This window comes from Macaca nemestrina, chromosome 6 (genome assembly GCF_043159975.1).
Source record: "Macaca nemestrina isolate mMacNem1 chromosome 6, mMacNem.hap1, whole genome shotgun sequence".
In the NCBI taxonomy this organism is placed as follows: Eukaryota; Metazoa; Chordata; class Mammalia; order Primates; family Cercopithecidae; genus Macaca; species Macaca nemestrina.
The window spans coordinates 173,935,622-173,949,317 of record NC_092130.1 but is presented as its reverse complement, the minus strand read 5'-3'; the positions used below and the strand labels follow the sequence as shown (position 1 = coordinate 173,949,317).

Genomic DNA, 13,696 nt, shown 5'->3' with positions numbered 1-13,696 from the left:
GCGGTGGCGGCGGCGGCGCCGGGAGCTGCCCCCGAGGCCGCCGCCCGGCCCCCGCCCGCGCGTCAGCGCGCCCAGCCCGGGGCGCCGAGCTCCGCCCGCGCCGGAGGCCCCTGCGCGCAGCTCCGGGCGCCGGCAGCCGGGCCGGCCGAGGCGGCGCGGGGGTGGGACGCGGGCGGTCGCGGCAAGCGGCGCTGCCCGGGCCGGGCGCGCACGGCGGGCGCCCTGTGAGCGGCCCCGATGTGGCAGCAGGCGATGCGGCGCCGCCGCTACCTGCGGGACCGCGCCGAGGAGGCGGCGGGCGGCGGAGACGGGCTGCCGCGGTCCCGGGACTGGCTCTACGAGTCCTACTACTGCATGAGCCAGCAGCACCCGCTCATCGTCTTCCTGCTGCTCATCGTCATGGGCGCCTGCCTCGCCCTGCTCGCCGTCTTCTTCGCGCTCGGGCTGGTGAGTGGCCTCCCCGTGAATCCAGCGCCTCGCCTTCCCCGGCCCCGAGAGGACCCGGGCCAGCCGAGCCGCGTCCCGCTCTGGGCTGCCCCGCGGCCCGCGGCAACCCCTCGGCCCGCGGCTCCCTGCTCCTCCTGCCGGCCCGCAGCCCGGTGGTCTCTGGCAAGGGCTGCGGGCGAGAGAAAAGTTTCCTGGGAAGGCTCTTCCCAAAATAAAGTTGCCGAGGTGTTCACCAGGTGGACGGGCAGGGCGTGTGCTTTTTGCATCTTTGCGCACCGCTGGTAAACTCTGCGCTTTCTGCCGGGCGCCGCTGCCCGCAGCGCTCGAATAGGTCTCCCCAGAATCAGCCCTGGGCTTCCTGGGCGAGTGGCTGTCTCCTGCCCGGTTCCGCTGGCACGGCCCCGCAGCTGGCATTTTAGTTTGGATTGGGCGTTATTCAACTCTGCAGAAAGCCTGCCTTGGGAAAGTGATTAATGACAAGGAAAATGAAGAAGAAAAATTAAGTATACATCTTTGCCTTTGCTAAAATCATTTAGCCCTTTAGCCCGATAGACAAAGTGATGGGGTGTTGACTTGTGAATCTTTCATCTCAGGGTCTACAGTTAAGAAGCGTTTGGGATGGACGGTTGCTTTCTGTTTCTAGAGAAGTAACGTGGTTAGGGTTTTGGACAGGTTATTAAAGTGGATTTCATCACTAGGAGTATAATGCAGCTCAACAGCCAGTTTTGCCAGTTTATATTTTTCCAGCAGAAATCCTTGGCTCCCTCCCTTGAAAAGTGAGGGGAAGTCTGTAGATGGCGATAACTTCCTGTTACTGATCTCTGAGTGTGTGGTTCAAACTTTTGCACTGCCTGTGACATGCATGTGCAGATTTTGTGCGAGGCATCGATTATCCAGCGAGATTTTTTTTTTTTTTTAGTCAGTGGTTGATCTGTGAATGTCTCCACTGGGTGATTTTTTTTTGGCTTAGAATATAAATATGTGCCTATATTTATATGTGTCCACCACCAAAGAAGTGGATTTTGCTTATGTTTCACCATGCATAAAATAGCTGTCCTTGGTATTTGGCAATTTGTTTCGGATATCCAGAGCCAGATGGTGTTCAAATGTTATGCATGGGAAGAATTGTTACCATCATGTTTTTAAAAAATAAAAAAATTTCCCCACACCACTCAATGGTAGCTGTCTACTGATTGAGTTCAATGAGGTAAGAATAGAAAATAGAATGTAGGAGGCCATGAAGTCACAGATCACACACTGGCTCTTGTACTATCAAACCTAGAGCAGAGAGTACCTTTTGATCCGTGTAGTCTAGATATGTGTCCGGAGCAGCCCTCACTCTCTCCACATGGAACCGGCCTTCTATGCTCTCTGGAATGGCATTTTTATTTCTCTTTACTACTTTTAGGAACAAAAAGGACTTGGGGAGAGACTTCTGCTCAGTCTCATGGGCAAGCAGGATCTCTAAAGACATCTACTTATTGTTTTTTACTTGCCAGGAAGAAAAGAAACATCAGAGTTGTCCTTTGGAAATCTGTTCTGCTGGGGCATTTCGGCTTGCCATTCTCTTGAACCTGTAATTCAAACCTGCTCTGGCTTGTTCTCTTCTAAATGGAAAGGAGCAGGTGATGACCTATTTCTAGCAGCATTAATGTATTTAAAGACAAGTGTGAAGTTCATGCTTCCCCTGTACACACTACTTGGTTTTCTGTGATAGAGAATTCTAATTTCTTAAACTTGGTTGATGGAGATTCTTGAATGGGTCACTCAGATTTAGCATGATTGGGTTTAAAGTACCCTTCTTTGAACGGTCTTTGCTCTTTATATTTGTGTTTCTATATTCAATTCCTTTATGTTCCTTTTTGCTTGGTGCAACTGTGGGAGTGGTATTCTTTTCACAACGTTATCCAAACATCTTTACTTTTCTTGATAAATCAATCATTTTCATGCTCCTCTTGCCTTCAGCTAAATCATTTTAAGCACGAAGTGGGCATTTCCCACAGCATGGCTGTCACCTATGGTGAGGTCCAGAGAGAGTGAAATGAATCCTGTTCTTGGCCGTACCTAATTCATGGTCTCATGTCTACTATGTGCACCCTTCAAAGAGATGAGCTATGCAGAAATATTCCAGAATCAGGGGGGGTAACTCAGTCTGGTAGAAAAGCCACCTTCAGGCAGAGACCAGCTGCAGGACCAAGTCGGAAGGAGCTATGCCTAGGAGCAATGTGCCCTGTGTTCTGAAAGTGGACCTGAGTCAGGACTGGGATGATGTTGGGCCCCCAACAGCCTGTTTCTATTTTGATTTTGGAAGCACCATAACCAACATCTCTGCTTTCTAAAACATGTTCTCCATCTAGATAGTCAACGATGGCTGGGGTAGGGACATTTGAAGATAGAATAGGTAGGCTAAGGTAAAGCTGTGTTCGTCTAATTAGAGGTGAGTTCATTTCTTGGGCTGGCAGAGCTTGGTTTCAGAGAGGTCTACCTTGGGAGGTGGGAATGGCTGCTTTGGGACCCTGCCAAGGTTTCCATGCTGGAGCACTTTACTTGAATAGCTGGGCTGCCATGCAATTCAGGAGCTAAGCAGATCTATTTTTGCTGCCTAAAATCTTGGACAGATTCCTTTTTTTCCCCCTGAATCTGCCTGATTTTGATTTCCATTAGACTTTCATCGGTTCTTGTAGAAGTTTGGCAATTTTCTTAAAGCACATCCCTAGCCTCCTAGAGCAAAAAAGCATTTGGACTACAAAATGCTCTTAGCATAATGCTAGTACGTAGAGATTTTTTTTGCTGTATGTAATTGCCTTTGTAGAAGTGATTCGGAATACATACTAAAAAGAAAAAAGCAAGCTTCATTTTGATTTAATATTTCCCTAATTGACATTGTTCACAAAGTGATTTCATTTAATTTCAACCTTTGATCAATTCATGATTCTGCATTTTTGGCCCTAAAATTAAAGTAATCCTCAAAGTTTTATATACCGTAAAAATAAATCCTTGAATTGAAACTTCACAGTCTTGGTTAATTGGTTATTTTCTACATGAAAACAATTAAGTAGTTTTAATCCCATATTTGTGAAGAATTATCTGAAGACATGAAACTCAGTAAATAGAAAATTCAATGGCATGTCTTGAATGTAAATATTGTTTAATAATATGAGTAACAGTTTCTGCTGTTTATCATGGAGAGTATTCATGAAAAATCTGATTTATAATTTTTTCACCATCAGCCTGTTAAGTGCCTACCAAGTGCCAGGAACGACAATAATTCTGGGCATGGGGAACAAAATAAACTTGACCCCTGGCATCAGAAAACTTAGAACTAATGAAATGAAATTTTAAGTCATAAGTCTTATCATGTAACTTGGTTTTTAATTTTTTTTCTTGTTCTCATTGTTTTTTCTTTTTCTACTTTGTTTTTTGGAACTGGTTTTTATTACTGAATGCATGAAAACCCTTTTTCAGAATTTAATACTCTCATTTATTATATCCAAAATCAGCCAGCTGTTTTCAAAATTTGCCTGTCAGTGTTAGGAAAGGTTGACATAATTTTTTTTCATTTTGTCAGAATACCAGCTGGCTCTAGCCAGGTTTGTTTTGGCTAAAATTTATGATTAGGAATAGTCAATATTTCAATATAAATGAAAAAATTGTATTCCATAATTTTAAGTCGTCAGAGAAATAAAGTAGATATTTGTGTTTTTTAGTATGATACTAAAATAAGAGTATGCACTTTTATTAACTATAAATAGGTAATATATGTGACTGAGAATATGACCCACCTTGCTTCTTTTATGGTGATACAATGAACTAGATATTTAGACCAATAACCAGAAGTATTTTTTATTATGAATCAATTTTCCAACATCAGATATTTTTTTGAAGGGCAGATTTATCAGAGAGGTTCTTTTATCTGTACATTGAGAAAGAATTTTATTCTTCCAAAACAAATTAACATACCCAATTATTTCTAGAGAGCAACCAACTTTGTTATTCCAGACAATCTTTCAGCACCCCCAGTAGGTGGAAGAATCACCGCCTTCCTTGGGGATTGGAGTATGGGAGGGCAGACAGATGTACCCAACATCCGCTCTAAGGAACAGGAAATTCTGTGCGTGCTTTCTCTAGTTTCATAATTCTGAGTGTGGAAGGGAATAGAGCATGTTCTTAGGTATTGCAGTAAAGGTAGCTAAAGATTCATCTTTTTATGCATTTCTATACACGCAAGAAATCTCACTCTGCAGGTGCTTGTAATTTGCAACCAGTAATTCTCTCAGTCGTTTTAGTTATAATTTACTTGTGCTATAACAAAGGCCATGGAAAAACTGTAATTTTCTGTAGGAAAGATGGTTGCAATTTAGGGGCCTAGCAAGAAAGGGTTTGGAAGCATCCTTTGGATACTGAAATGTGTGGTTAAATATATACATGGCACCTTCCTTTCCTGTTTTAAAAGGACAGTGGAGTGAAATGATTGAGAGCATCTGCTGTGTGGGAATTGTGGCTTTGTCCATTTCCACTTCTGTGACCTTGGGAAAATTGTTTAACCTATGTCTCAGTTTCCTTGTTTGTAAAATGGCATGGTACCTGCCTTGTAAGTTGATGGTCTCAGTTAGTACATGCAAAGTCCTTAGAACAATGCCTGGCATAAAGTAAGCCTCCAGGACTGTTAGCTGTTCCTAGGTCTTCGTAGCTGCCTTTTCACTGTTACTGTGAAAGAATACTGTAGTCACATTGCATTAGAGCCAGAAAGGTGCTCATTCTACAGATGATGATACTGAGACCCTGAGAAGTGAACTCATCTCTTCAAGGTCATGCAACTGCTACTTTGTCACAGGGTCACAGGGCTTTTGACTTTCCCTGGGTAACTTTGCTAGAGAACATTGCAGGTCTAGAATTCCCAGCTCTGGTCTTGGAAAATAGCAGGTTTTCTTGTTGAAATTTCTTACTAATATGAACAGCCTCAATCTTCATTCTGTGTAATGGAGTTAACTTTCAATGCTTTTCTCTTCCAGAGTTAAAGGAATTCCGTCGAGATGCTTCCTCGTAATTAATTCACTGACTTGCTGGCATTATTTATTTTCATTATGCTAAATGTCCCCAGTGTCTTCCCCATCAAGTGGAGCCTTGACTGTGGCTCTGCTTTTATTGTCTGAGAAGTCCTGGCATATGCACCATGGGTGTGAGAATCATTCCTATTAAGCCGTGATTCTTACTGATAATTTAAAACCGAATATTCTACTAAAAATGGAACAACCCTGTTAGAGCTGTGTTGAAGGTGTTTTGTGTGTGATGTATTTCATCAGAAATTGTTAGTGACAGGAGAGTCCCAGCTGGATGCTGGGCATACTCCACTGGTATACGGGTTCTTCCTACCATTTGGTATTGACCTCGAGACAATTCATTGAACCCGACTCATTTCTTCCTTCATTGAGTATTTAGAGCACCTGGGTTGGGGAGGTGGGCGGGGGGCAAGCACCATGATTGACATCACCCTGGAAGGCACTCCACCCTGAACTGGCTCACCCCTGCATGTTGACATGATCCCTTAAATACTGTTGACTGCTTTAGGGCAGGCTATCATCATGATCATTAGCATATCTAAGGACCACAAGAGCTGAGGGCATTCACCTCTGACCCTCTCCACTTTCTGGATCTTCCTGAGTGGCTCCCCTAATCTTAAAGTCTCTTCCACATCTCTGTGCCTTATATCCAAACGTTTGGGAGGACAGAAAAGGATTATTAAGTTAGCTCATGGGTTTGGTCCATTTGACAAAATTAAGCCTGTGCTAATTCTTCAGTCCTTTTTTGGTATAAGGATACAATTTAAAAAAAAAAAAATTACAAGGGAGAGAATGAAAAGAGGGTTGGGAGAAGACTTCGTTTGTACAGCTGTTTTTGGCAATGTTAGACATAGTTCTTTTGGTTCCCTCTTTTTTCTTCTGCTTATACTTCTGTCTCTAGGAGCCAGACACAGGTGAGAGTGGGGTAGACACAGTAAGAAAAACCTCAACCCAAAAAACCATTGTGGGCAGCTTTACCAGCTAGTTTTCTGACTCTGCCCAGAGTTCTAGAACAACTGTGCCAAGACAAAGAGAATGAAAACACAGACCTGACCATGGCTCATAGAGATGTGTAAGGCAGATTGTATCTCAGAGTTGAACCAAGTCACTTCTGAAAAGCTTGGTGCTGGAAATGGGAAAGTTCAATTATAGGGCAATTAAAATATGTTGAGTAAATAATTTTTTGCATTTGAAACATATAGACAGAAAGTATAATACTATAGTTTCTTTTTAAAATATTGAAATTCTGAAGATTTCTCAAGATGATCATTATTTTCTGGGAGAGTCCTGTGAATAAATCGGGTCTCTAGGGTCATCACCCCATAGAAAGTTCCTGGTAGAAAAGATGGCAGATCAGCACTATTGTAACGGGAGCCCTGACTGCAAGATCTTGGAATTATGAATTCTACCCATTTATATCAATGTCCTTTGCTGTCCCTCAGACATAATGATGCTGGGGTATTGTAGCTAGGACAAGACAGAGCTCAAAGATACTGGTTTTTTATTCCTGTGTGCTTACTCCTAACACTGAATTATATTATGTGTGTATATATATGTGTGTGTGTATGTGTGTGTGGGGGGGAGGGTTTAGTGTCCTGTATTATTTTTTTAGGTGTATAGAGAAAACAAGAGTAAATAATTAAAATATCAAGTTACTAATGATATATGGACATTATGAAAGAAATAAAATTTTAGACTAGTCCATTACTAGAATGAATTAAAGTTATTAATATTGAAAATTAAATACGGAGATCAGGTTAACATGAATAAAACAGATAATGAGGAAATCTTAGCACAGTCCAGACATATGGTCAACCTAATGTCTAACTCTTTCCCATCATTGACTTGCAGTGAATTCAAATACATAACCTCCATACTCTTTGGAACTGAATTTTAGGTGCATAAAATAGAATTACTCATTTGATAATTTGATTAATATTTGATTCTCAGGCATAATCCTCATTGATCTCTATGTGGCTCATTTATAGTAAAATAAATTTTCATGAATCCATTTTGAAGTAGAATATCTCTAATAGCAAATTTCTTTCTATATGCTCAACTCATTCCATTCTACTCTCTATCCTCAAATGTAAACTTCATATTGAAATTGAGTTTTATCGTTCTTTTACTTGTCTTTTGGCTCATTTTATTATATATAGACACATACATATAAATGATATATATGTGTGGTGTGTTATAGAAATTGAGATTCATTTACCTATTTTTTCCTTGAGGAGAATCAATTGCCACCGATCCATTTCAATTACTTTCTTCACATCCGTCATATATCAAAATTCTACATATGGTTGATTGGTTATGGGCTGTTCTGCCACATTGACTAAGTTTTTGTTTTGTTTTGTTTTTATCCTTTCAATGCTACACACACACGCACACACACACACAATTACTAAAGCTCTGTAATAAGTATTTTTGATTTATTTATGGGGAGATTGAAACTTCTGCTTCAGTATATTTGATAGTAGTAAGATTGTCTAGTATTTCTAATTTTATTTCTGGGGTCAGTTTCAGTAAGATGTTTTTTTAGGAAGTTTTGCATTTCATCCAAATTCTCAAATTTAACTGCATGCTCATTTTGATAATAATATTCTCCTTTTGATGTTTTACATATGCTTTATTTTTGATTTTTATTTATAATATTGTTTTTATATGCCTTCTTGTATAATCTCACCAGAAGTCTTCTTTTTAGCTTTTTCAAGAACTGTCCTTCTTTGTTTATCTTATCCATTACTTTTCTTGTGTGTGTTTTTATCTTTATTATCTCCTGTTACGTCAGTCAGAACATATTAGATTATGTCATGGAAACAACTCCACAGTCTTCCTGGATTAACACAGCACAACAAAGGTTTATATTTTGCTCAGGATACACGGTAAAGATGAGTCCGTAGAGGGACTCTGCTGGCAGCCCCGTCACTCAGGGATTCAGGATGAAGGAGGGCACATCCCACAACACACTTCTTTCCTCATTGTTGCACCAGAGAAGAAAAGCTTGCTTCCATGTCTAACTACTGGCGATGAACACTTTCCACATGGAAATGACACATCACTTTCATTCATTTTTCATTGGCCAGAGTAAATGTTCTTAGTTGTCTTTGGTTGCTTTAAAAACCACCACAAAACTTAGTGACTGGAAACACCACCATCATATATCTTCCTCCTGAACCTGCAGTTTGGGCACATTTGCCAGTGGTGGCTCTTCCTTGCCCCATGCATTGGCTGGGGTGGTTTGAAGGCTGTGTCTTGAAGGTTTGCTCGCTTCCCTGTCTGGTGGTTATACTGGCTTGCAGCTGAGATTCAGCCGGCACTGCTGGCCAGAACACCTTCATGTGGCCTGTCTACATGATTGCTTGACTTTCTCTTGATATGGGAGCTGGTTTCAAGAATGATCATCCTAAAAGAAAAAGATGGAATTGCATGGCATTTTTATGACCCTGTCTCTCAAGTCAGGGAATTCTGCCATACTCTATTAATTGAGGCATCATGAAGACCCTCTCAGGTGGGTGGTCAGTCCAAGGGGATAGAACCTAACTGAATGTCAAGCATACATGGGATGAAATGTAGATTGCCCCCATGTGTGGAAAATACTATCTGCTATGTTACCTTACATAGCCATGCCAAACTTTCATATGCCTGGAAGAAGGTTGTATCAATTAACTTGTGCTGTGTAACAACTAAAAACTTAACAGATTTGAACTACTCTTTTTTTTAGCTCATAATTGTGTGGGTCAGGTCTTGGGTCTTCTGACCTAGGTTTCTCAGTTCATCTCTGCTGGTCTGTCTCATGTTTGTGTGGTCTACTGGCATGTTAGTTAATCACTGGATTACTCAAAATAGCCACATTTATGTGTGTGGCTAGTTGGCAGGCTGTCCACCATGGCTGTTGAGTGGAGTGCCAGGTCACTCGACTGTCTCCTCTCATTTGGCAGGCTAGCCTGAGCTTCTTTGCATGGAGTTCAGGGGCTTCCAAAGAGCAGGAGGAAAGAGGCAAGCCCTACTGCCCAAGTCTTTGTTCAAGTCATTGCCTGTGCCATGCACCTGCCATTAGATTGGCCAAATGGAGCCACATGGCTAGCGCCGGACTCAGTGTAGAAGAGAATTACACATGGGCGTGGATACAGGGAAGGGGATTATTGCTAGCTGAGATTACAGGCATGCGCCACCATGCCTGGCTAATTTTTGTATTTTTAGTAGAGACAGAGTTTCGTCATGTTGGCCAGGCTGGGCTCTAACTCCTGAACTTGCGTGATCCGCCCACCGCAGCCTCTCAAAGTGCTGAGATTATAGGCATGAGCCACTGTGCCCAGACAGTGGCTATTACTAAAAAGTAAAAAAAGAAACAAAAGAAACAAAAAAACCAACCAAAAAAACCCCAAACAAACAAACGATAACAACAAAAACTCAAAAAACAAAAAAACAGATGCTGGTGAGGTTGTGGAGAGAAAGGAACACTTTTACACTGTTGGTGGAGTGTAAATTAGTTCAGCCATTGTGGAAGACAGTGTTACGATTCCTCAAAGACCTAAAGACAGAAATACCATTCGGCCCAGCAATCCCATTACTGAGTATATACCCAAAGGAATCTAAATCATTCTATTATAAAGACACATTTATGTGAATATTCATTGCAGCACTATTCACAACAGCAAAGACATGGAATCAACCTAAATGCCCATCAATGGTAGACTGGATAAAGAAAATGTGGTACTTATACACCGTGGAATACTATGCAGCCATGAAAAACAAAATCATGTTCATTGCAGGGACATAGATGGAGCTGGAGGCCATTATCCTTAGCAAACTAATGTAGGAATAGGAAATCAAATACTGCATGTTCTCACTTGTAAGTGGGAGCTAAATTATGAGAACACATGGACACATAGAGGGGAACATATAAGTTATCTTATATGTGGTACCTTTTAATTTCATTTTTGTGATGAACTTTTAAGATAAATTATGCTGTGATCAAAGAACATGGGTCTGTGTGATACTTCTTTGAAATCTTTGGAGGTTGCCTGGCACATGATTTTTATAAATATTCCACATGCACTTCAGAAGAATATTCTTCCACCTAATGGTTGCGTGTGGAATTCTGTTTTTCAATTAGGCCAAGATTACTAATTACGATGTTCAAATCCTTTACATCTTTTCTTGTTTGCATTTTTATTTTATTTGCTTGGCCTATCAATAGCAAGATGGGGAGTTGAAATTGTCTGCTCTTAGTACATTAGTTTACTTTTTTCTCTGATTTTGTAAATTTTTGCTTTATACATTTTGAGGCTATTTTATGAGTTTTACAGATGTTTAAAATTATTATAATTGCCTATTTATTCTTTTCACACCTCATGGTAAAATGGAGTATGACTATGTATGTAGATAAGAATAAAAATTGTCTATGTATCTATATGCATATAAAAAACCATATCTCCACACATCCATTTGTAGTCAAATGTTTATCAGAGCTAAAGGCTGATTTCATGTCTCCTAATAATTACTGCCATTTGTGGTACACCTGTGACATATGAAACACCCAGAAGCCACACCAAATCTGGATGACTGCATGTGAAGAAGCTGGCAGAGGGACATTCGGCTTCTCCCACTGAAAAATCACAGCAGGAAGTGATGGAAATCGTTCTACCTTTAGTCTTGCTGACTTCAAAGCATTTCACTAAAATATCATTTTTTTTAATTAAATAGAAAGGCAATATTTTACATTAGACTGTCCTTTACTACCTACATGCAAAATAGTACTATTTAACAAAAAGAAAAAGAAAAAGTGCGTTGAAAAGAAAGAAAATACGGATAAGCTGTTACTGCATGGAAAAACATCTAAGAAACAAAGGAGTTGTCACATAAGAAATAAAAGTGATGGGTATTTAATAGGCCTAGCAATTAGAATCCATCTGAAATTACCAGAAAATGCATGGGAAATGAAGGAATAAAATGCTTAGAGTGGAAGGAACCCATTGTCATCACAGTGGATGATACCATAGTTAAAATATCGTGCTTTAAAGGCATTTTCGTACATTTCATTTAGTATGCATTATATGGTAAATTTTATTTTACCTTGTTAAAGCCATTTTTAAAAAGGCATTTTAGTACATTTTAGGTAATATTGAAAGGATTTTAGTACATTTTATTTAGTTTGCATTATATGGTATTTTTTTTCCACAAAGGGAGGAGGGGTTAGGATACATAGGAATATTTAATTGAGATTGATGATGGTTTTAATGTTTTAGTTTGCTTATTTTAAAGTAGTCTGTTTTATATTCTAATATTTGCAAACAACTCAATCAGAACACGGGCCTCGGGGTGTACCTTGCTGACTTCCTTCCTTTCTCCATCTGCTGGGAGATGGACAGGAGAGAGGCGGAGCTGTCATCCTAGGTCTGAGGGTGTCTCTTTATTCCATTGACTTAGCCTTAAGAAAAATGCATGATGCAGGCAGTGAGGCCAGGGAACACTGTGGCCTGTAAGCTCGTACATCCTCTAGTGAATACTCTTCTGTTCTTCCCATGACATCCTCATGCAAGGTTCTTAAAACTTCAGAGTTAGCATTCAAAAGGCAGATACAGAATAAACTGGTGGCTGTTCTCTTCCTTGAAGAGTCTCTGTTTTTCAGTGGGCCCAGGTTTTGCAAAGGTTAGGGTCACAGGCCTCACAAGCAGCAGCTGACTGTCTCAAGCCGTTGGCCATCTGAGCCTCTGGCTCACGCTTTGAGGTGGGGGTGTATGGTCTGAGGCTGACGCTCCTCCTCTGCTGTGCAGAACCCACCTGCTAACGTCACTCACCTGGTGAGGGCAGGCACACCACCAGCCACCGAGGATCATGACCTGGATTAGGACTTCAGAGGTCGAAGTCCTCTTTATAGTTTGCAACTGCATTGTCATAAAGATGTATGTAATCTTTCACCCTAAGAGTTTGTGCTTTTTTGGCTGCTCTCATTTTGAAAGAAATTTAGACATTTTTGCAGGACTCTAAGAGGGTTGTAGGACCCAGACACTGTGCTCACTGTGACTAATGGTGGGAAGTCAACTGCAGCCCCGACAAATCACATCTCAGGGATCTGATTTTTAAAAAAGAGAGAGAGAAAAAATAGAGAGTTTACAATTTAGAGCCAAAATCAAAATCAAGTCTTACATACTTTACCCAGAAAAATAAGACATTGGGTCTCTGTCTTATTGACAGAGAGATCCTTTAAAAGAGAAGCACGGGCAAGCTCTTACAGGTCGTTCCATTTCTCCTCTGCTTCCTGGAAGGGCTATATCACCGTCTTCTTGTTGCCTGCTTTCCTAATTTTCACTTTACAGTCATGCATATTTTTGCACTGTTTTTCAGTCTTTCTGGAGAACTAAGAGCCAGTAAAGTCAATGATTGTTTTGCCCCTGCTGGGGTAATGAAATGACTGGAAAAAAAAAAGTCATACTAGGAAATAGGTTTCCTGATTATTTACTGGTTAGTTTTCTGTCCACAGCTCAGTGAGGTTCATTTGGGGAGGTTTAAATTAAATCAGTTTTCATGGCTCCATGTGTGTAGTGATCGTAATCTCAGATTTGATGTCCTCAGATGACACGCTGTCATGTCCCACGTGTCCATTTGTTCGTGGTGTCTGAGTGCTGGGGAGTGCTCGCAGCCTGGCAGACACCTAATACCCTTTTGCAGTAATTGTAAGCTGTGTCTGAGGGTAAGAGTAATAACTTGGGCACTTAATCATGGATAAAAATAGCAGTGGAGGGAGAGAATAAGAACATCTCATTTGATCTACTTGTTTTCTGCCAATTCTGAAAACACACGTTCTTTTGGCCACAGCAACAACTGGCCCCATTCGGTTGAGCTCGCTGTCTGCTGCAGGACCACAGACCCATAGGTGATCCCTGGGCTGGAGGCCTATCTTCCCCACCAGCTGGACAATGCATGGCAGCCCTTCTCCATGCCTCAGTTTCCTCAACTGTAGAATGGAACTAACACTAGTGCCCTCCACCCTGCCTGCCCCCACCAGGATGGTGGTTGTAAAGATTAAAGAGGTTAATATATGTAAGCCTGCTTAGCACAAGAAGCACTTACTAGCATTTACCATTCTTGTTGTTCCTCTTGCCTCTTTCCCAGGCATCATTTATCACACATAATTGTGGGAGAGAAAGGGAAATGACGTCAGTTAAGGGGGCTTGTATGCT

The 13,696-nt window shown here is 41.2% G+C and overlaps 1 protein-coding gene across 1 annotated transcript in view; it reads left to right on the top strand.

Moving 5' to 3' along the window:
- Nucleotides 1-222: 222 nt before the first annotated feature.
- Nucleotides 223-13,696, top strand: part of LOC105489474 (adenylate cyclase 2) — a 425,178-nt gene continuing 411,704 nt past the window's right edge. Inside the window, exon 1 of the mRNA XM_011754299.3 lies at nt 223-447. Coding sequence (XP_011752601.2) covers nt 238-447 — 210 coding nt within the window. The 5' untranslated portion in view covers nt 223-237. The remainder of the gene's footprint in view (nt 448-13,696) is intronic.